General features: G+C 35.4%; 2 protein-coding genes across 2 annotated transcripts in view; one reads left to right on the plus strand and one right to left on the minus strand.

Annotated features, from left to right (window-relative positions):
- Nucleotides 4,567-6,224, minus strand: LOC109842536. Its single transcript, XM_020411402.1, has 2 exons — nt 5,529-6,224; nt 4,567-5,221 (listed from the first exon to the last, which is right to left on the minus strand). The coding sequence occupies exons 1-2, from the start codon at nt 6,041-6,043 to the stop codon at nt 4,567-4,569; spliced, it is 1,170 nt and encodes a 389-aa protein (XP_020266991.1). The 5' UTR covers nt 6,044-6,224.
- LOC109841064 (nucleobase-ascorbate transporter 1) overlaps nt 14,787-22,604 on the plus strand; it is a 9,591-nt gene continuing 1,773 nt past the window's right edge. The window contains exons 1-10 of the mRNA XM_020409928.1: nt 14,787-14,942; nt 20,443-20,540; nt 20,627-20,803; nt 20,974-21,074; nt 21,165-21,240; nt 21,334-21,393; nt 21,472-21,659; nt 21,742-21,838; nt 21,913-21,999; nt 22,552-22,604. The exon at nt 22,552-22,604 is cut by the window's right edge and continues 24 nt beyond it. Of these exons, the coding sequence (XP_020265517.1) occupies nt 14,867-14,942; nt 20,443-20,540; nt 20,627-20,803; nt 20,974-21,074; nt 21,165-21,240; nt 21,334-21,393; nt 21,472-21,659; nt 21,742-21,838; nt 21,913-21,999; nt 22,552-22,604 (1,013 nt within the window). The 5' untranslated portion in view covers nt 14,787-14,866. The remainder of the gene's footprint in view (nt 14,943-20,442; nt 20,541-20,626; nt 20,804-20,973; nt 21,075-21,164; nt 21,241-21,333; nt 21,394-21,471; nt 21,660-21,741; nt 21,839-21,912; nt 22,000-22,551) is intronic.

Genomic DNA, 22,604 nt, shown 5'->3' on the forward strand with positions numbered 1-22,604 from the left:
AGTGTGAATAGTTTTTTTTTTAGGTTTTTCTTTTAAGTTAGACTAGTATTATTTACCGAGTTATAGTTGTCATCAAACTGATAATATAATTTTTTAAATATAACTATTTATAAAAAACTTCAGCAATACTTTTTTTACTATGATTTACGAAGTGAATTTCCAAACCAATTAAAGAAAAATGAATCAATTAGCACATTTTATCAATTTTCAATAACGGAGTCAGGAAATTTTATATTTGTGAAATATCTTATAAAGATTAAAATCATCATTTACAAAGGAAGAAGAAGAAGTTATGAACCATGTTTTCAAGGTTAAAAATATTTTTTCAGTTTGAACATTGTTTAGAGTTAAAAATATTACTGCAGCATGAAAAACATGGCTAAGATTGAAAAAATCACTGTAGAATGAACAATATTTTTAATATTCTGAAGCGCACAACAAGAATGATATTTATTGTAGCACGAATAGTAATTTTGAGGTTTTGCTTTTTAAGTTAGATGCAATAGATATGTTTTAATGCTTATTTGATTAGGGGTTGTTTGGTTCGTTTCCTAGATATAGGGAAATGCATTTCCATGTACAAAAACACAAGTATTGAGTTTTCCAAACTTTTCCAAAAATAGATTGTTTCGCTTTAGTTCGCACAAAAAAATTTGTGGGAAACCAATGTATTTATTTTTCTTGTGTTTGGTTCGCATGAAAAAAAATAAAAAACTTTTGTTTATATGGCAAAAAGCCGACATGGCTATAGTATTCGTCGATTTCACGAGCTTGAGGAAGGAATTGGGGGAGAGAAAAAAATCTGATGTGGCGGCGATTTTCACCGAGTTTTCCTTCTTCAACCCTAGCGAACCAAAGATGAGAAAAAATCGACGAAAAACTTATATCCTACGTGGCCACGAAAAATCTGATGTGAAGGCGGTGTAAAACTTTTCCACCGAGTTAAAAAACGAACCAAACAGACTCTTATCCACAACTGATTTTGGAGAATATAAACCAAGATTTGTTCACTGAATCCTATCTGTATTTGTTAGTAAACAAATATTGATACGTTAAGCATCATATTCAATTTCACCATGTGTTATTAGCATTTTGATAAATCACATGCCTCGGTCATTACTTCGTAAATGAATGTGACTCAATCCATGTAAATTCATACGCATTGCCCTCTGCAAACTAATAGTGACAAAGGTTGTACCTCAGTTAATCTAAAACCACTTTGTGGAAGAAAGGCACAAAAATAAATAAATAAAGGGAAAATTGCTTGGGGGAACCAAATAAAATTCGGCTATGCATCCCCACCCCCAGCCCAAGAATCATTACTGGAAAACCCTTATACAGAAAAAAAATGCAACAAAGCCCCCAAATAGTATTCAGACCCATAACCCAAAAAAAATCCCCAAATTACCCTTGGCAATTTAAAACTGAAAAAGTCACATCCCACCGTCATTTTCTGAGCAGCACTGTTACCGAAACCCCCAAACCTCCGTCAAAGAGTTTGAAACTCTCCCCCTTCCGGAACCCTCTTCCTCCGCCGCCGACGACAACGCTTCAGCCGTCTCGTTCGTCGACTTCGTGTTCGTCTTCGTCGTCACAATCGAAGACCGCTGCATCCTCGACTTCTTCGACTTCGTGCTCGTCGCCTTCTTCTTTGGCGAACCCTTTAGATCGTCATCCTCGACTTCATCCTCGACTCTTCGACTTCGTCGTCTTCGTCGTAGACCGCCGCCACGACTCGTCTTCTTCGAAACCCGCTCGTCGCCAATTTCGAAACCATGTTCTTCTGAAATCCGCCGCCGCTCGTCGTATTCCTCTTCGGCGACTCTCCTTTACTTCGTCGACTCTCGTCCGCCGACAAGGACCCCCCCACCGACGACCGCAAGCTCGTCGACCGCCAGAATCTCTCATCCTCACCGAACCCCACAGTGACACTGCTGAAAATACAGATGTCGAATTCATCATCTGAATCAGCTACAATAAAGCCTGAGATGTAAGTATCTACCCAATTGTTCACATCTGTTCATTTAATTTCTTTGGCATTGTGAATTTATACGCATTAGAACCCTAAGTTAGTTTCGGCATTGTGAATTCATCATCTCAGACAGTTGATTTAGTATCTGTTGTGTTGTCTTTTACAGTAAACATGATATAAGAATTTGTTGCAATATCCGTGGATATTGTCAATTTATGGATGGCATTGTCCCACAAATGAGGTCTGAACATTGGAGGGCTTATGGATCCTCCAATTTCAAGAACTATGTTAGTTTTGGTATGATTCCATCCGACAAGGCCACCATCATGCTGCTGCTGGATAATGTGGATTTAGCCACGGGGAAGTTTTTCTTCAATGATAGCCAAACCGGGACTAAACAAGCGTACACATTTGATCTAAATTGGGTGCGCAAACATACTCGGTTTAATGATGAAGGGGAGAAACCCGAAGACAATCGCGACATGGATAATAGGATATAGACCACATACTTCAGCAACAAGCAACAATCACAATACAAGAGTGGCCGAGGCTACCTTGAGGCCCTATTGGAGAAATTGGTTCGGTCCAAAAAGAAATCCGATGTTTCGGATTTTGTTATGCTTCAAATCCTCTATCAATTGACAATGATATGGACCCCGACCGCGAGAATGAATGCACCGCGGCATATGTTCAAATATGTGGCTCGAGTAGATGCGGTTGATCATTTCCCATGGGCGACAATCATCTATAAGGAATTGTGGGACTCCTTCAAGGCTGTGAAGAAAGCGACGAAGGGGCTGACATATCTTAGCGGCTGCGCTCCCTTGCTATCGGTGAGTTAACTGTGATATTTGAGATTTATATGTTACATTTGCACCTTATATGTGATCATTACCCTTTATATGTGATATTTGAGATTTATATGTCTAAGATTGAGTGGAAGTATTAGACTCTACATTAACTGTGTCATTTGTTTAAACGTGGTGATGTACAGGCTAACCAGTTTACTAGCTGTGTGTGACATTTGTTGGATTGCTGTTGACGACTTTTGGGGCTGTTACGCGATGTTTTAGTATGCCCGTGTGACTTTGAGTCTTGTATGTGTGACGTTTTAGTGTTCTGTGTGACTTTACTAGCTTGTATGTGACATTTTGTTATTTTGTGTGACATTTGAGGCCATTATGTGACATTTTAGTATTCGCTGTGACTTTTGAGTCTTGTGTGTGACGTTTTAGTGTATTGTATGCTTTTTGCTTCTTGTATGTGACATTTTGGTAGGTATGATTGACATTTTGTATGTTGTGGTATGTTACATTTGTACAGGTCTGTAAGTATTCTCCTTATCAGTTACTAGCTGTTTGTAAATTCTCACATGTAACAGCCAATAGTCACATGTGATGTTTTAGTGTTCTGTGTGACTTTTGAGTCTTGTATGTGACACTTTGTTATTTTGTGTGACATTTGGGGCCATCATGTGACGTTTTTGTATGTTCTGTGACTTTTGAGTCTTGTGTGTGACGTTTTAGTGTTCTGTTTGACTTTTGAGTCTTGTATGTGACCTTTTGTTATTTTGTGTGACATTTGAGGCCGTTATGTGACGTTTTAGTATGCTCTGTGACTCTTGAGTCTTGTGTGTGACTTTTGCTTCTTGTATGTGACACTTTTTTTATTTTGTGTGACATTTGAGGCGGTTGTGTCGTTTTAGTATGCTTTGTGACTTATTAGACTTGTATGTGACATTTTGGTAGGTATGATTGACTTTTGGTATGTTGTGGTATGTTACAATAGTCACATGTGATATGCAAACAGGTAATACGTCACATTTTTTGTGGCAAAAGTAACACGAAGCGGTAATTTGTCACATACAAGAAACAAATGTCACAACAAAATGGCAAAAGTCACATGTAACAGACAATAGTCACAAAAGCGTTTGCATTCTGCCTGGAAACGTTAATCTTCGATAGGTTCAGTGCACGTGGCTCGGTTATGTCCTTCAGCGTGACATCTTGAGCATCTAATTGCACGTCTACTCTCAGATCTGTTGTTGATACGCCTATTCTTGTTCCTTCCACGTCTCTTTGTCGTCTTTGGGGGAAGAATGCTAATTGTTTCATCTGTGACATCTGGCTTATCGTAATTTGGAACAGGAAAGAGGATTGGTTCGTAACTTCTCCTGAAAGCTTCAGTCGTCATGAACCAATCGCAGAACTGGTACACATCTCTATGCATGAAGTTAATAGCGGCACACGCATGTTTACATGGTATTCGCAATATATCCCATGCACGACACGTGCATGTTTTGTGTTCCAAATCAACTTGTACTGATTTTTGTGATGATACCTCGAAGATTTCAGCTGTAGAATGCGATACTTCAAGAGTGCTTCCCTTGGTGACATTTTCTTGGAGGATTTTTTTCGCTTCAGGATATAGATAGCTATTCCATTTTGTTGCCATCTCGTGGTGAGCATTCATCTTTTCCATAATTTACACACGAATATGATCCATCATATCGCAAATGGGAAGTGTTCTCGCCATACGAATCCAACTATTGAAAGATTCATCAACATTGGAAGTGATATGACCATATCCGTGAATCAAACAAAAAGTTCACTATCATAAATTACAGTCATGTGCCAATTACTAGGACCATAACTTAGAGCTACTTGGTAAGCTCTTTGATCTGTCATTCGAATCTGACGCAAAACAGCATTAAATTCTCCTTCCGTGTACTTGTATGCAGCAAACTCCAATAATTTTGAAATACGTTGAGCAGCACTTGAGGCAAAACCCATCTCTCTAAGCTTCAATTTATAATTCTCAACAAGATGAAGTACACACCTAGAGTGGTACGCATCTGGAAATATATTTTTCAAAGATTGCTTTATTCCTTTGTCGGCGTCTGACAGAATTACAAGAGGATGGGGTGGATTGTATGGTTCTGTTCGATTGTACAATATATACTGCAATCCTTGAATAAACCAATTCCAATTCGCTTCATTTTCTTGGTCACAAACGGAAAATGCGAGTGGAAATATGCCTTGATTACCATCATAAGCGGTCGCACCTAATAAGATCCCTTTGTAGCGATCCTTCAGGAAAGTCTCATCTAGAAAGAGCAACGGCCTACATCCCTTGAGAAACCCCTGTATGCATGCACCATATGACACAAATAAACGTTTGAATCTCCTTTCTTCTTGTTTAATGCTGAAGACACTGCCTGGATTTGTTTCCGTCACCTTCATCTGGTACCTAAAATGATGGTTAAATCACAAATAACTTGTTAAATACTCAAACGTCACATATAAAGTCAAAATATCACATATAAGGTTTAAATATCACATGTAATACTCAAAAGTCACATATAAAGTCCAAATATCACATACAAGATCTAATTATCACATGAAATACTCAAATGTCACATATAAAGTCAAAATATCACATATAAGGTTTAAATCTCACATGCAGATGTAGGAACAAGTTGTCACAAATAACTTTGAAATATCACATTAACTGTTGTAATATATAGTTCACGCATCAATAAATAACGAGGACTAACCAGGATAGTAAATCATATGAATGCCTTGCGCAACCAAATATTTCATCTTTTGCTGTCTCTTTAGCACGCCAAGCTTTAGAATAATTAACTCTTAATCCATATTGAGAGTGCAATTCCTTTCTAATGTCAGTTGGGGTTATATATGGACGCCTCTTCATAATTGATTGTAGCATACTCGCAATCCACCTTCTTGATGCTCTGAAGTGACCAGCTGTGCTGTTATGTTGTCCACATGTATGTTGAGGAACAAATTTCTTTATAGCAAATGTCGACACATGGCTCAATGGTGAAGCGAAAAACAACCACGGGCAGTTTGTTTCTTCTCTAAACATGCAACTAGCACGAATACGTTTTGGCTCATTGTTAACATATTTGAAAGCGAACTTCTTAGCTATAGAGTAGTATATAAGAGCCATTCTAACTTCTTTTGCACTTTCAAATTGCTGCCCTTTTCCAGTAATTGCCTCGTGCCACCATGCTGGGATCCGTGACGAGTCACTTACTACGTCGTTCATACTGTACACATGCTCTCCTTGAGGGTTGTCATTTGGGATCCTCTCTGATTCCTCGATTGTGATACTCTCATAAGGTTGCTCAATATGCTCTGATGACTGTGAGCTTACATTAGGAACACTGCAGGTTTAATGTAAAGGTCACATATAAGTCACATGTGATACTTACCAGTAAAGTCACATATAAGACTCAAATGTCACAAATAAAGACAATATATCACAAATAAGGTCCAAATGTCACGTGGTATGTCTTCAGGTCACATATATAATAGAAGGGAAAATAGAATATGTCACGTGTATCCAGAACATGAAAATATACTTTTGAATACTTACTTAAGCTCTGTTTCTGTCCCTATGGCATGGGTGGGTCCTTCATCTCTTTCAGTAACAGTCATGGTCAATGTATTTAACCCCATTGAACGATGATAACCTATCATGTTGAGAATATCTTCATCTTTTGAAAGCTCAAACGAGACATTGGGAAACTTCTCGATAAAGTAACTTATCAACAAACTTTCGAACCGTACTCTAAAATTCTCTGCGGCTTTCATCTTCAATTCGGCTAAACTTGTTGCTGAATTGACTTTAATAAGGGTTGCATTACTGTTAAATGAAATCACACACATTAAAGAATCTTCCATTTTGGTTGTTGAAGAAGTTAAGAGGAAAAAGTTCAGAATATAAATGATTATTGAAGGTTGTTGAAGATTTTAGGAGTAGATCAAAAGAGAGAAGAGTATATATGAGGAATGCAATATTTTGGAGGGAACCGTGTACATTTTCCCCTCCAATTCTACCTCTTCCCTGCATAAAACCCAAGTGCTCACTGATTTGACAACCCGTACTTCATGATGGGTTGCTTGGCTGGCGAATAAGACAAAACCCAAGTTCTTCAAATCACAGCCGCTTTCAGCGCTGTTACCCAAATCGAAAATGAGAGTAGAAAGGGCAAAATGGGTAATGCTGGAAAATACACTATAAAGTAGAGAAACACTGTTGGGTTTGGGGTGAGATAGCATTAATACTTGGGTCAAGGTGCCCCTAAGTGTTTGACTCTAGTTGGGGGGTGGGGATGCATAGCCGAATTTTATTTAGTTCCCCCAAGCAATTTTCCCATAAATAAATTATTACAACACGGACTTCATCCACAAGCCACCCTACATGCCAATTTCCATCATCGCGATCCACATCTAAGAAAAGCAACTCATAATCCACCATTTTAGCAAAAAAAAAAAAAATTAATAATTAAGAAGTTTTGGTGCTACCTTAATGATGAGCCTATCATGCTTGCAAATCAACAAAATCTAACATCTATAGCTCATTTTAAAACAAAAAAGCAACGCTCTCCTCTCAGCTCAAACAAACGTAAAACTACTTACACATCGACACATAGATTCCTCATAAGTCCAAAAGCTATCTAGATGATTAATTAGAACAAAATAAATCAGAAGAGTCCAATAAATAATTTTTATTAGGCAGAAAAAGCAAACCAAAAAGCGAGATAGAATTAGATGCCCCCACCCAATTTGTTCTTTCCGTGAGCGGTGGACTCCTCTGGTAACGGATGAGAAGAGAGAGAGAGGGGAGAAAATGACCAAAATGCCCTCTAACGTTACAACGGAGTTACTGCAGTCAAATCTCAGAAAGGTTAACCGGCCAATGAGAGTCCACTGTAGCCATTAATTGCTCTTTAAGACTCTTTTCTTGTACTTATGCTGCTTCAGGGTAGAAAGTACATAGATGTTGGCTAGTTGTGAACTTTTGAACTTTTTAAGCAAATTTGTCCTCTACAAATTTGTTATTATGTTATTGTCTTGCATCGGTGGAGTAAAGCCATGTTGGTCCTTTTGCTATTGGCTAAATACCCATATTGGTATTTTAATTCCACCCCGTTTACCAAGAAGGTATTTTAATTAGGAAAACCTGTTTTAAGGTATTTTAATTGATTCAACTTACCAACAAGGCCTTTTTTTCTCATTGGCAACTAGTTTTTTGGCGAGAGCTCGTCACGTGCATGGCACGTGATGACTTAAACTGCTTTTTAGCTGCTGATGTGGTACAGATTTTCTGACGTGGCAGTGTTTAAAGGTGAGAATTAACCCTCTAAAAATCCTAATTCACCCAAAATAGGACAAATCCGTGCCACATCAGCAGCAAAAAAACAGTTTAAGTCATCACGTGTCACGCACATGACGAGCTCTCGTCGAAAAACTGGTCGCCGACGAGAAAAATAGCCTTGTTGGTAAGTTGAATCAATTAAAATGCCTTAAAACATATTTGCCTAATTAATATACCTTCTTGGTACCTTGTTGGTAAGTTGAATCAATTAAAATGCCTTAAAACATATTTGCCTAATTAATATACCTTCTTGGTAAATGGGGTGGAATTAAAATACCAATGTGGGCCTTAAAACATATTTGCCTAATTAATATACCTTCTTGGTAAATGGGGTGGAATTAAAATACCAATGTGAGTATTTAGCCTTTTGCTATTGTATTTAGTAATTACCTTTTTTTTTTAATAATTACTAGTATGTACCAGTGCCAAACACGGCTCTCGCCTCTTTTCTACCATTGCACTTAGAACACCCCTCTTTTTAGTCTTAATTACATATTATTATTGTACAATTAAAATTATAAAGCATATTAAACTTTATGTATAAACAAATTTCTCATATGACGCGTACATGAAGTTGTTATAAATTATTACCTTGTGCTGATAGGTACCCATGTCTATTGTGACTTATTGCCTAGTTTAAATAAAAGTTGTTATGATATTAGAAATTCCAAGAGTAATAAGAAACCATGGGTATCTAATAAATATTTGATTCATTCTAATTTCAACTTCTACTTGGAAAACAACATAAACCTGATCTGAGAAGGATGTAGCTAGATTGATGAGAAGACCATGAAGCCTAAAAACCGAAACCTGACCAACAGAAAAAAAAGGAATAACATTCGTATCATAATTAAATTAGCACATAAATTATGGCAATAGAATATAAAATTATGGCATATATATCACTTTATAAAATCCTGATACGAATGCCTTCGAAAAATAACCAATTTTGAAAGAGGTAACTCCTTCGAAAAATAACAAAAATTTTATTTGAAGGTTCAACTATAAGTAGTAAATTGAGAAAATTCGTGAGATAAGGGATAGAGCATTATGTTGCATTTACATGTAATTAAGTCACAATTCCTTAATATTGTTTGATCTCGAATTTATTTTTATACAAACTAATTCCTACAGCTAGCAACTATGAAGAACTTCAAATGAATTGCATTTGAAAAATAGATGCCTAATGATATTGTATGGTGCAAATATAACAATACTACTTCAACAACTCACACATAGTGGCCTAATAAAACAATATAGCAACAAAACTCTACATTCAATACAACATATTTTCATGAGTCAGTCACTTGAGTGACAACCAATCATAAATTTGTATGAAGGAGTTATCTCTTGATGCATATTTTACTTCATCATACAAAATAATGCAAACTAACCCCTTAACTATATCGTGTCTCAAAGACAAACATTATAATATCATATATTTATCATTAGGAAAAAAAAACAAAGCCGGTAAAAAGAAGAAAAATAAGAGCAAAACCTGAAATAGAATTATTGCAAGCTTAAACGGGGTCTTGGATTATTTAGGCGAGGAAATTTAACCCGTGCAAAGCACAGATGAGTCTTCATATGGTTGGCATATTAAGCTCTTGTTAACCACAATCTCATGTTCTTCTATGTTATGTCAAGTCGTAGTTTTTGTCTGTAATTCATTAACATGTACATATCTTTTAATAATTATGTCGGTCCTTTTGCTATTGTATTTAGTAATTACCTTTTTTTTGTTTTTAATAATTATGTGATTGTTATATAGAAAGCAACATGTGGTTGAGTTTATTATATATTTTTAAAGGAATGAAATGTCATGGCACTAGGTATTATTTGAAAATTATTTTTTCGCTGTATTATGTGTATATGCTACATACATGAACATAATACTAGTGCACCTTTGATAGCGCATAGTTCAAACATATTTAAAATTGAAAAATCATTACAAATTGATTCAATTTAAGCTTATCGAGTACACAAGTTCATGTTATATCAATGAAATGAAACATGTTACACCAGTTTACATATTTTATTAAAATTTAAATCTATAGTAAAGTACATATAAAAAAACTGAAATCAAGAAAACAATTTTGACTTTATTTACTTCATTTAGAAAAGATCAATTGATTCCAACTCATGAGCTTAGTAGATATCAGAGCGATGTCCAACTTTTATATTTCAAGAATTTGACTTATGTCATGCACATCATACTAGTAAGAAAAGTAACTCTACAATTTTAACTATTGATAGCATGTAACAATGTCTAAGTAACAAAAATATTCTTTATCTCACACCTGATTTCATCTTTATTAAATCAAAATCTTTTAGAGATCGTGCAGTACAATTACCTATTTCACATAATGTCTTGGGAAAATTGCTTCTAGCCCCTAAGACTTTTCCAACGCTCCTAAAACCCCTAAAAGCAAAACTATAGTTCCCTGAGCCCCTAAAATACAAAAACCAAGAGTTTAAAACATGTGAAGACCATAATACCATTTTTTTCATGATGTTACTGTGATGATTTGAAATGGTTTTATTTTATTTATTTATTTATTTATTTTTTTTTTTTTGGGGGGGGGGGGGATTAAAATTCTAGTTTCCTCCAAAATTTTCCAACGGCCTTGACATTAGCGACAAAACTTTCACGACATTCGTCATCGGCTGCGAAGAAAACTGTGATCTTGAAGACGGTGATGACGAGTTGCGTCGCCAACCCCCTTAAATTTACATATTGTTATAATTTTTTAAAATTGATGACTTGAGGCTAAAGTAGTTATATATTGTTGTTATTTCACTGTAATAAGTTTGTTGTTAAGCTTATGAGTTTGTGGTGAAAGAAGATTACGTGTTGGTTTCGAAGGTTACAAGTTGATTGTGAAGTTTACGAGTTAGTTGCCAATGATACGTGTTGGTTGTGAATGTTACGAGTTGGTTGTGAAAATGTTACGCGTTGGTTGTGAAAGTTACGCGTTGGTTGTCAAGGCTACGAGTTGGTTATGAAGGTTACGAGAAGGTTGTGAAGGTTATGTGTTGGTTGTCAAAGCTATGAGTTGGTTATAAAGGTTATGAGTTGGTTGTGAAGGTTACACGTTGATTATCAATGTTACGAGTTGGTTGTGAAGGTTACACGTCGGTTGTGAAGGTTACACGTTAGTTGTAAATGTTATGAGTTGGTTGTGACGGTTACGAGTTGATTGTGAATGTTATGAGTTGGTTATGACGGTTACGAGTTGGTTATAAATGAAAGTTATGTGTTAGTTTTGAAGGTTACGAGTTAGTTGTGAACTTTACGAGTTAATTGCTAAGGGTACGTGTTGGTTGTGAATGTTACAAGTTAGTTATGAAAAGATTACGAGTTGGGTATGAAGGCTACGAGTTGATTGTGAAGGTTATGCGTTGGTTGTCAATGTTATGCGTTGGTTGTAAAGGATACGAGTTAGTTGTGAAGGATACGAGTTGGTTGTGAAGGTCACGAGTTGGTTGTGAAGGATACACGTTGGTTGTGAATGTTACGAGTTGGTTGTAAATGTTACGAGTTGGTTGTGAAAGTTATTTAATAACAATCACAACCAACTCATTCCTGAGGTTCACAACTAACTCGTAACCTTCACAACTCGAAATATTCACAATAAACACACAACCTTCACAACCAACACGTAATCTTCACAACCAACTTGTAACATTCACAACTAATGCATAACCTTCAAAACCAATGCGTATCATTCATAATATTCACAACTAACTTATAACATTGACAACCAACACATAACCTTTACAACCAACGTGTAGCCTTCACAACCAACTCGTATCTTTGATAACCAACGTGTAACATTCACAATCAACTTGTAGCCTTCACACCCAACTCGTAATTTTTTCATGACCAACTCGTAACCTTCACAAACAACACGTACCCTTGGTAACTAACTCGTAAATTTCACAACCAACTCGTAATCTTCAAAACCAACACATAACCTTCCATCACCACCAACTCATAAGCTTAACAACAAACTTATTACAGTGAAATAACAATATATAACTATATTAATTTTAACTCATCGATTTTAAAAAAATTCAACAATATATAAACTTAAGGGGGGTTGGCACGCAACTCGTCATCACCGTCTTCAAGATCCCAATTTTTATTGCCGCCGATGACGCATGCCGGGAAAGTTTCACAGTCGATGTCGACGCAGTTGGAAGAATTCCCCCCCCCCCCAAAAAAAAACCTATTTCAAATCATCACAGTAACATCATGAAAAAAAGAGAGGAAGAGTATTATGGTCTTCATATGTTTTAAATTTTTGGGTTTTGTGTTTTAGGGCTCAGGGAATTATGACTTTACTTTTAGAGTTTTGGAAGCGTTGAAAAAGTCTTGAGGCCGGTCGGAATACTTAGTTGGAGGCTAGAAACAATTTCCCTACTATCTTTCCCGCGCTATTATTTAAATAAAGGGAAAAATGTTTCCAGCCCCCAAAAGCTAAGGAAACGTGCTTCCCACCCCCAAGACTTTGTCAACGGGTGTTATACCCCCAAAAATAAAAATTCTGTTCTCTGAGCTTCCAAAACACAAAACCCAAGACATTAAAATATGTGAAGACCATAATACCCTTCTTTCTCTCTTTCTTTTTTTATTAAAATATGATGAGAATTATTTTATTATTTTTATTTTCTCTCTCTCTCTCTCTTTATCATGAAGTATTGAGATGATAGTTGAAATGATTGATGATGATTATTTTATTATTTTTGTTTTTATTATTTTTGTTGTTTGTATTAGGAGATTGTTAAAGTTACGGGTTAATTGTTAATGTTACAAATTAATTGTTAATGTTACAGATCAATTGTTAAGGTTGTGAATCCTCTCTCTCTCTCTCTCTCTCTCTCTCTCTCTTTCTTTTTTATTAAAATATGATGAGGATTATTTTATTATTTTCGTTTTCTCTCTCTCTTTATCATGAAGTATTGAGATGATAGTTGAAATGATTGATAAAAATTATTTTATTATTTTCGTTTTTTATTATTTTGGTTGTTTGTATTGGGAGATTGTTAAAGTTACGGGTTAATTATTAAAGTTACGAATTAATTGTTAATGTTACGGGTCAATTGTTAAGGTTATGAATCATCTCTCTCTCTCTCTCTCTCTCTCTCTCTCTCCATCATGATATTTCTTTGATGATATTAAAATGATTAAAGAGGATTATTATTTTATTATTTTCGTTTTTTATTCTTTTTGTATTTTTAGAATATTCGTTGTTAAGGATAATGGTTGGTTGTAAAGGTTATGCATTGATTGTTAAGGTTACGGATTGGTTGTTAAGGTTATGAGTTTGTTGTGTAGGTTATAGATTTGTTATTAAGGTTACGGGCTTAATTGTTAAGGTTACGGGTTTAATTGTTAAGGTTGTGTGTTTAATTGTTAAGGTTACGAGTTTAATTGTTACGGTTACGGTTTATTAATTGTTAATGTTATGGTTTAATTGCTAAGGTTATGTGTTTAATTAAGGTTATGAGTTTAATTATTACGGTTACGGTTTTAATTGTTAAGGTTATGAGTTTAATTATTAAGATTACGGGTCAATTGTTAAGGTTATGGATCCCTTCTCTCTCTCCCTCGTAACCTTAACAATTAAACCCGTAACCTTAACAATTAAACCATAACATTAACAATTAAACCGGTAACCTTAACAATTAAATCCATAACCTTAACAATTAAAACCGTAACCGTAATAATTAAACCCGTAACCTTAACAATTAAAACCGTAACCTTAACAATTAAATCTGTAACCTTAACAATTAAACCCGTAACCTTAACAATTAAACCGTAACATTAACAATTAATAAACCGTAACCTTAACAATTAAACCCGTAACCTTAATAATTAAACACGTAACCTTAATAATTAAACCCGTAACCTTAACAATTAAGTCCGTAACCTTAACAACAAATCCGTAACCTACACAACAAACCCGTAACCTTAACAATAAACCCGTAACCTTAATAATAAACTCGTAACCTTAACAATCAATGCATAACCTTTACAACCAACCATTATCCTTAACAACGAATATTCTAAGCATAACCTTTACAACCAACCATTATCCTTAACAACGAATATTCTAAAAATACAAAAAGAATAAAAAACGAAAATAATAAAATAATAATCCTCTTTAATCATTTCAATATCATCAAAGAAACATCATGATAGAGAGAGAGAGAAAGAGAGAGAGAGAGAGAGGATTCATAACCTTAACAATTGACCCGTAACCTTAACAATAGATCGAGTGACAACTCATCTCATCTCATCTCTATTTTTTTAATTTTCTTCTTTTTTAGCCAACCAAACAATCCTAAAACCTATTTTTCTTAGAAATAGATTTCCTTTTCTTTGATTTCCCTCTTTTTTAGGCAAACAAACAGCCCCTAAATAAAAAAAGGCCTGAACAAATATCAAAGTAAAATGTACATGGGGAGATTCATTGTTTATTGACTATGAAACAAAAAGTACATAGAGGGTCTAATCTGCAAAAAGCGAGGAGCGAATTTAGAGGCGGTAGGTCCGGGGGCATTTTCGGTATTCTTACAGCCCCGGCGAGAGCATAATTTGAAAAGGGTTCAGTTCTCTCTCTCTAAAAATTCTCCTCTCTCCTCTGTTCCTCTACTTCACTCCTCTCCCTCTCCCCCACTCTTTCTCTCTCCTCTTCGTTAATGGCGGACATAAGCCACCCTCCCATGGAGCAGCTCCAGGACCTCGAGTACTGCATAGACTCAAACCCGCCATGGCGTAAGACCCTTTTTCTAATTTATTTTGTTTTTGTATTTTTTTTGTATGTAACATGAAATTTCTTTTTATTTGTTTCTGTTGTTAATGCTATGTACTTAAAGTTGGAATTTGATAGATGTTTGGTTCATTTTTGGCTTCCAATTTAATTGTTTTTTACCTTTTCATTAGGGGAGTAAAAAACCCAGTTTTTTTCCCTGTAAAGTTGTTGGAATATTGTTGATGTCAATGGGTTAGGGTTTTCATTGATTGGAATGTTGGAAATTTTGAATTTTTATCTGTGGGTTTAGAAGAAGATAAGGTTTGGGTGCCAAATTGATTGATGCTATCCTGTTGGTGAAGAAAATTATCGCTTTTTGGATATATTTGTTGCCTCTTAATAATTTTGATACTGAGAGAACAATGTGAGTAGTTTCATGGTTTTTATTTATCCAAAGATGGCTATTCAGGTTTATTGATTTCTTCTTCTTGGTACGGATTTTGGGTCTTCTGCATGATTTATCCTCTCTATAAGTCCCTTTGCTAGTCGCAAGGTAGATTGTCCTTAAATCAAAATATTTGTTGTTTTTGGAAACTTGTTCTAAAAGTAAACTAGCTATAATAGAGTAAAAAGAGAAAATATATTGACTGACATGATCTGCAAGGGGGATCGTGAGCTTAAGATGCCGAGAAAAGAGAGGAGGGTAAATGAAGTAATAGAGAAGTAGAGAGTGTTCTTGAGCAAATGAAAAGTAGAGGAAAGAGTATCTTCGCCTTTCTCTAGGTTTATCTTTATGCAATGTAAAATCAAAGCATCCACGATTTCAATTTTTAGCATTAAATATGAAAACTGTTTTTTTTGTGGATTGAGTTATTGCTATTACAGTCACGAACTTATGATATTGTTTGAAGAGGAGCAGAGGATTGGAGATCCAAGATATTTGGATTCAAATATTATAAAAGCTATGATTTATTATATTAATGTATGTGGTTATACTTGCATCTGGTTCATTCTTTTAAAATTATATCAGTTCAGTATGCTAGGTGCTCATTTCTCTGTGTTTGGTGATACTGATGCTTGATAGCACAAATCATGTTCCTCTCTGCTTAGTCCTCGATCTATTTAAAAGGTTTTTCTTCAAGAGAAAGCATGTATCAAAGAAATCCAGGTCCTGAACTTATGTGAGAATTACACATCGTAAACCAGCTCATAATAATAGTTCGAATATACATTATCAATTCTGAGAACAAACTGCACCCTCGGTTTTCTCCATATTGAGGTTTCAAGCTTGCTCATGTTGGCTATACCAGCATTTGCACATTGACAGACTATGTTATCACAGTTTCATTGCCTTTTGTATGGGCCAGTGCCCTTGTTCATTATGCTACTATTGTAAGTCTAACTGGAAATAAGCATAGTCCATTCACTGAAGCCTGTCAAATTTGAGAAGGATCTTTATGCCTCAAAGCTTATTAATGTTTCTGTTTTTGGAGTTCTTCTCCTTGTTTATGTTTGTCGTAATTCTTTTAGCAAGGTGAGATTGAGTGTTTTTCTTTTCTTTTTGAGATTTTCCTTCCACTGCCTTACTGTATTGTGAAAATTTTATTTAATATATTCTAACAGGAACAATTTGGTTTCGAGGTTATGCAACCTGGATCATGAGTCCCTTTCTTGATTTTTAGTTTGTTCTTTAAAATTAGTAAAGCCTGCATCACACTTAATACAGGTCGAATTGCACTGCAGCAATGAACCATGTCCTGATGCTTGTTCTCCATTGATAATGAATATGCCTTGTACATAGGGATCCATATGAACATGATTTTAACTTGACTACATTTGATTTTAGACTAGAAATTTCCACATATGATAAATATTTTTGTTATTAAGTTTATAACTATAAAGTGAATGGGGTTTTGCCCTCTTAAAATTTTGTCTGATGTGTTTGAATCTGAATATTAATGTGAATTCAGATTAGATGTAAATAGGGAAAGTTTCTCATATTAATAATCTATAGTTAGGATCTCTTAATTAGCTGTTGGTGCAGACCATATTTATTTCATAGTCATGGAATTTGTTGAAGATACCTTCATGACAATATTTTCTTCCGCAACTGAACCATAAATATTAACATCACATTCCCACAATCAATTCATAAATAACTATATTTGTAACACAATTCTTTTTGACTTTCTAGCTACATCCATTTTTATAAATATTAATATTTTATTTGTCTCCTGTTCGGGCAATTACGATAATATTTTTTCATGACCAAGAATTTTTTTCATCCATTTCCAATTAGGATTGCAGAAAATACGAGTAGAAATATATTAATATCCATGCACATTTGCTTCGGCACCCCCTATTTTTATACTTTAGTATCGCCGATATCCTCTCTATTCGCACCCTGAGATGTCCATCAAATTCTTTCATCCCAACCAAGGTTATCGATAGCGGATAGCGTCGCATAGCTGTGAAGCATCGCTAAGGCTATTTCGGGCTATTGCGGTAAAATAGCGGTAAAAAGCGCAAAGTCAAATAGCGATCTAATTTAGATATGTATAAATACTAAAAAAATTTAAAAAATCTAAGAAATCTAAAAGTACATATTGGATGATTTAAAGAGATTCTAAACATGAAATAGACATGTAACCATCACGTAATACCGAAGATGACTGGAGGAGTTAAAAAGTTATCGTCTTCGAGAAGAAGAGCTTAGCGGTGACAGGACTGCCCTAAGAGGAGCTCACGGTGAAGGAGGTGAGAGGAAGTATCAAGGTAGGTACCAGAGGCTATGAGAGGTGACGGGAGTATGCTAAAAATCACAGGAGACGGTAGAATACAATGGTCAAGGGTTGAGTTTAATTTTAAAAAAATAAGCCTCAAACCGTTTTTAAATAGCAGTCAAAAAGCAAATTTTGAATGCAATCGCTCACTATTTACCGTTATGACACACTATTAGTCGTTTTTACTAACAAACATATTCCGTAATATGTCACCGCTATTGCGCGATAGCGTAGCGGGCGATAGCATCGCGGGAAGGGACCACTAACGCTATTAGCGCCGTTATTGCGGGGCTATTTACCGCTATTTATAACAGTGATCCCAACAAGCCAGCATGTCCATTGATGAATATTCAAAAAGTTTGTGCATTAACTTATTCTGATTCATATACACGACCTCAATGCATAAATGGTAGCTGATATGAAGATGGATTTTGGTATATTTAATTCAAGATGTTGCCACAAAGACTGACTTTTCCCTAGTGCCCTATCATTTGGTGCTAGGAAACGGAGGTGAAACAATTGTAAATCTGATTTTGGGGTTCGTTTTTTCTTCTTTTTTTTGGGTTTTTTTTTAGGGAGGAGGGGGGGGGGTTGATTTTGTTCTTCTATGTACAAATTGCATATGCACATTACGTAAGCTTCCAATAAGGAGAATGGCATACATTTAATACGCATGCTTATTCTATGCAAAGCATTTAGTAAGCTACGCAAGGCAAGGATATGCTCTAACAAGAGGAATGTCTTAAAGTGTTCTCTAGAGTGTCAGATACCAAAATAAACTATCCACTTCGCTCAACAGTAAACCCATAAAAGATTGTACAATTGAAAAAACCCTTTAGCACAAAAATTATCGAATATTTTGAATGGAGATTTTCTTATTCTTTTGGATCAGAGAGAGAGTTCCTCTTAGATGTTGGTAGGTAGGGTAACCCTCACTGTTCCTCATTGTCCAAATAATGACAGTTCCATAAGTTCTGGAGATTTAATTAGATCAGGATGACGTAAAAACCAAAATAAGGAAATAAAGAGGGTTTTTTTCGTCATTCATTATACCTAAGGAATTAATGATAGTTGAAGGCTATATGATAAAGGGGAGTCATTTCTTTTCCAATTAATTTGTGACCTTTGGAGGAAAGAAGATCAAATTTTGCCTTTTCATGCTAGAGAAATATAAGAAAGCTGAGAGCAACTTTTTATAAGTTCACTTTCACTCCTAATGAAAATCATGCACATTTGTTGTATGTGGAGTAACTCTTAATTCTCATTAAGGTAAAACATATGGGAAGCCTTATGTGGTATTTGATTGATACTATACCAAGTGTGCTAACAATGACCTAGTTTGCCTGAATGACAATGCAAAGAATCTACACACTGAATGCCATCACAAGTACTCATTAACTACTTGGTAGATATGTTTCTTTCACTCTTCAACTTGGTGGATATGGTACTCATTAGCTACTTGGTAGATTTGTTGCTTGTGGATATGGTAGTATGCGAGATAAGCTTTGAAGTATAGGCTGCTATCAATATCTGTCGGCTATGTGGTATTGGATTTAAGCATTGCTAACCCAATACAACACAAAGCAAACGATACTGTTGATATTGGCTAATAACAATTGATGTAGGTGAATGTTAGCTAACCATGACCAAATAGAGGAGAAATATATGGTTTCAACTTTCAAGTCTAAAAAGTTGATTTTGTAGCTTTTAATCAATAAAAAGATTATCAACAAATAAAAACATTGTGATTAAAATTTGACTTATTCATGTACTGATAATTCCACTTTAAAACAATTGAAATTGCTAAAACTACCGATATCTACCAACAAAAGGCTATCAAAACTTCAAAGGATACCAACACTGAAAACCTTGATGTCAGACTAAGTTGCATGGAAGCGGGCACAAGTACTGGTACAAGTGCGGATGCGGGTACGAGACACGACAAAACTGTAAAATGTAGGGTACGGGGACACAACTACATATATATATTGAATTAATACTGTACATAAGATAATTTTCCCCCTTCATGTGTCATTAGAATTAAAATTCCAATCACATTTTTGAGTTTCTTTTATCATATTGATTATCGTGAATTGTAAACTACTTATTTTTTTACTAGACGATTATCGTGAATTGTAAACTACTTATTTTTTTACTAGACATCTAAACGACCCATTAACTATATAGTTTTAAACTTGGGTATGGACTGAAACGAATCCGACCTGTATCTCATTAGTTTCAACTTTCAAAAGACGGATGTGAAGTGTAAGCTCTACGTCCATGAAGTCTTTGAAAGTGTTTTAAATTAACACATATATCGTATAATTGAGTACATGTTATAATAAATGCATGCATATATTCAAGAAATATCCATGAAGTTTGGGTACGGGAAAGTGTCGGGTACGTGTCCGATACGGGTACGGCTTCATTATAGAAGTACCCGGGTAACATAGATGTCAGATATGCATGCGTGAAGAACTGTGCAAAAATATTATCATTTAGCTGCTTGTAGAAATTTCTTTATATCTAGATGACAAAAATATCAAACTTAAGATGCAACATATAATCCATTGAAGCTTACACGTTCAAAGCTGGTAGTATCATGTATTCTGGATTGAGCTATAGGCCGAAACATAGTATTAGGAACTTGAGGCAATTTATTTTGGCATATTCCATGTGTCCAATTTTGTCTAATATGTTTCATCTTGTATTTGCTTGGAATGTATTTATTTTCCTGCAGCTGAAACTGTTCTATTGGCTTTCCAAAACTACATCTTGATGCTAGGCACAACCGTCATGGTTCCTTCTGTTCTTGTCCCTTTGATGGGTGGAAATGATGTGAGTGCAAGGTCCTTTTGATTCTCCATATCATTTCATTAATATAATTTATTTCTCATCTATCTTCTCGTACATATTTTTCTCAGGGCGATAAGGTTCGGGTCATACAAACTTTATTATTCGTATCTGGCATCAATACGCTTTTACAAGCACTATTTGGAACTCGCTTGCCTACCATCGTTGGTGGTTCTTTTGCTTATATTATACCAATCCTTTACATCATACGTGACTCATCATTGCAGCGGATTCCTGATCCACATGAAGTAAGTTCACATTATCTTTTCCTTTTCCTTTGTTGTTGTTGTTGTTATACTTAAGCATCAGCTCAATGCAAATGGCTACCTCATTCTTTTAGTATTATGTGTTTTAGCTTTCTAGTCAATTATAAGAATCCCAAGATAACATGAGCCATCTATTTATCTCTGACTTGCAGAGATTTATACACACCATGCGAGCTATTCAAGGAGCACTAATTATAGCATCGAGTTTACAAATTATACTTGGTTATAGTCAACTATGGGGAATTTTTTCGAGGTAAACTTTTAATGAGTAGTATCCTGGTTGATTGTAGAGGTTGACTTTTTTCCGTATATCATCTTTCTTAGTTTTGCAAGATCTTCTCAGGTTTTTTAGTCCTCTTGGTATGGCTCCTGTCATAGGATTGGTTGGTCTGGGGCTATTTCAACGAGGTTTTCCTGTGGTATAATAACCATTCTTGTTTAGCTTGCTCAAATTTATATATTGTCGTTTTTCTTAAAATATATAGATATGCACACTGATCTTTACTCCTTAGGTCGGAAATTGCGTGGAAATTGGCCTACCAATGCTTTTGTTGGTCATTGGTCTATCACAGGTACTTTTTTTGGGAACTAGTTCTATGTTTAATTAATTATTTTCATTAACGGAAAGACCCCCCCCCTCTTATATGCAGTACTTGAAGCATTACCGACCGTTAAGGGACATTCCCATTTTCGAACGTTTTCCCCTGCTCATATGTATTACTATTGTTTGGCTATATTCTGTAATCCTAACGGCTGGGGGTGCATATAGACACAGACCCATGAGAACACAAAATAATTGCAGAACTGATCGAGCAAACCTTATATCCTCAGCTCCTTGGTTAAGTATCTATAGCACATGCTTAATCTATATGGTACTTAGTTATATGGGTCTTCTTACAATGTAATCGTGCTTTTCACAGGTTCAAATTTCCTTATCCATTGCAATGGGGTGCACCAACATTTGATGCTGGCCATTCATTTGCCATGATGGCTGCCGTGCTTGTATCTTTGACTGAGGTAACTTCTAACATTATGATTTTCTTCTTTCCCAGAAATTTTATTTTACTCATTTTTCTTTTTTTATTTTGCAGTCAACTGCCGCATACAAGGCGGCATCACGCCTAGCAATTGCCACTCCTCCTCCTGCTTATGTTTTGAGCCGTGGTATTGGCTGGCAGGTCAGTTTGTTACTTTGTTTACATGTTCCTTTAAGTGACTCTCTTTTTCTATCTCATTCTAAGATATAGCAAGTTTAGTTCAACTATATGTTGTGGGAATCTTTACTTCACCAACATTGAAAACAGGTTGTCTTTTAACTTTTTAGGTACGTTGCTTTTAATTGATGTATTCGCAAGATATCATCAAGGTCCTTTATTTTTTTTGGAATTTATCAGTGGGAGTCCCTGATGTTACCTCCGAAGCCTAGGTCTTTTTTACACACTTTCGTTGAAACTTATTGATGTGTCGGTGGTGTGGAGAGCATCTAGTCAGCAAAAAGTTTAGCAGAAGTATAAGTTTGTCCTACCATGGCACATACATGTTAACAAAATTTAACGGAAATTTGTTAAAAAGACCTATGATGATGACAGAGGTAATGTTGGGGACCTCAACTGATGACTTCAAACTATAGAGGACTCAAATGATATTTGAGTAATACATGAGAAACCTCCACTGAAGCTTTGCCACTTTATAAAGAGTTTTTTTATTGTTCATTTATTTGATTAATGCAGGGGATAGGAGTGTTATTGGATGGACTATTTGGAACGGGAACAGGCTCAACTGT

This window comes from Asparagus officinalis, chromosome 5, assembly GCF_001876935.1.
Source record: "Asparagus officinalis chromosome 5, Aspof.V1, whole genome shotgun sequence".
Taxonomy (NCBI): domain Eukaryota; kingdom Viridiplantae; phylum Streptophyta; class Magnoliopsida; order Asparagales; family Asparagaceae; genus Asparagus; species Asparagus officinalis.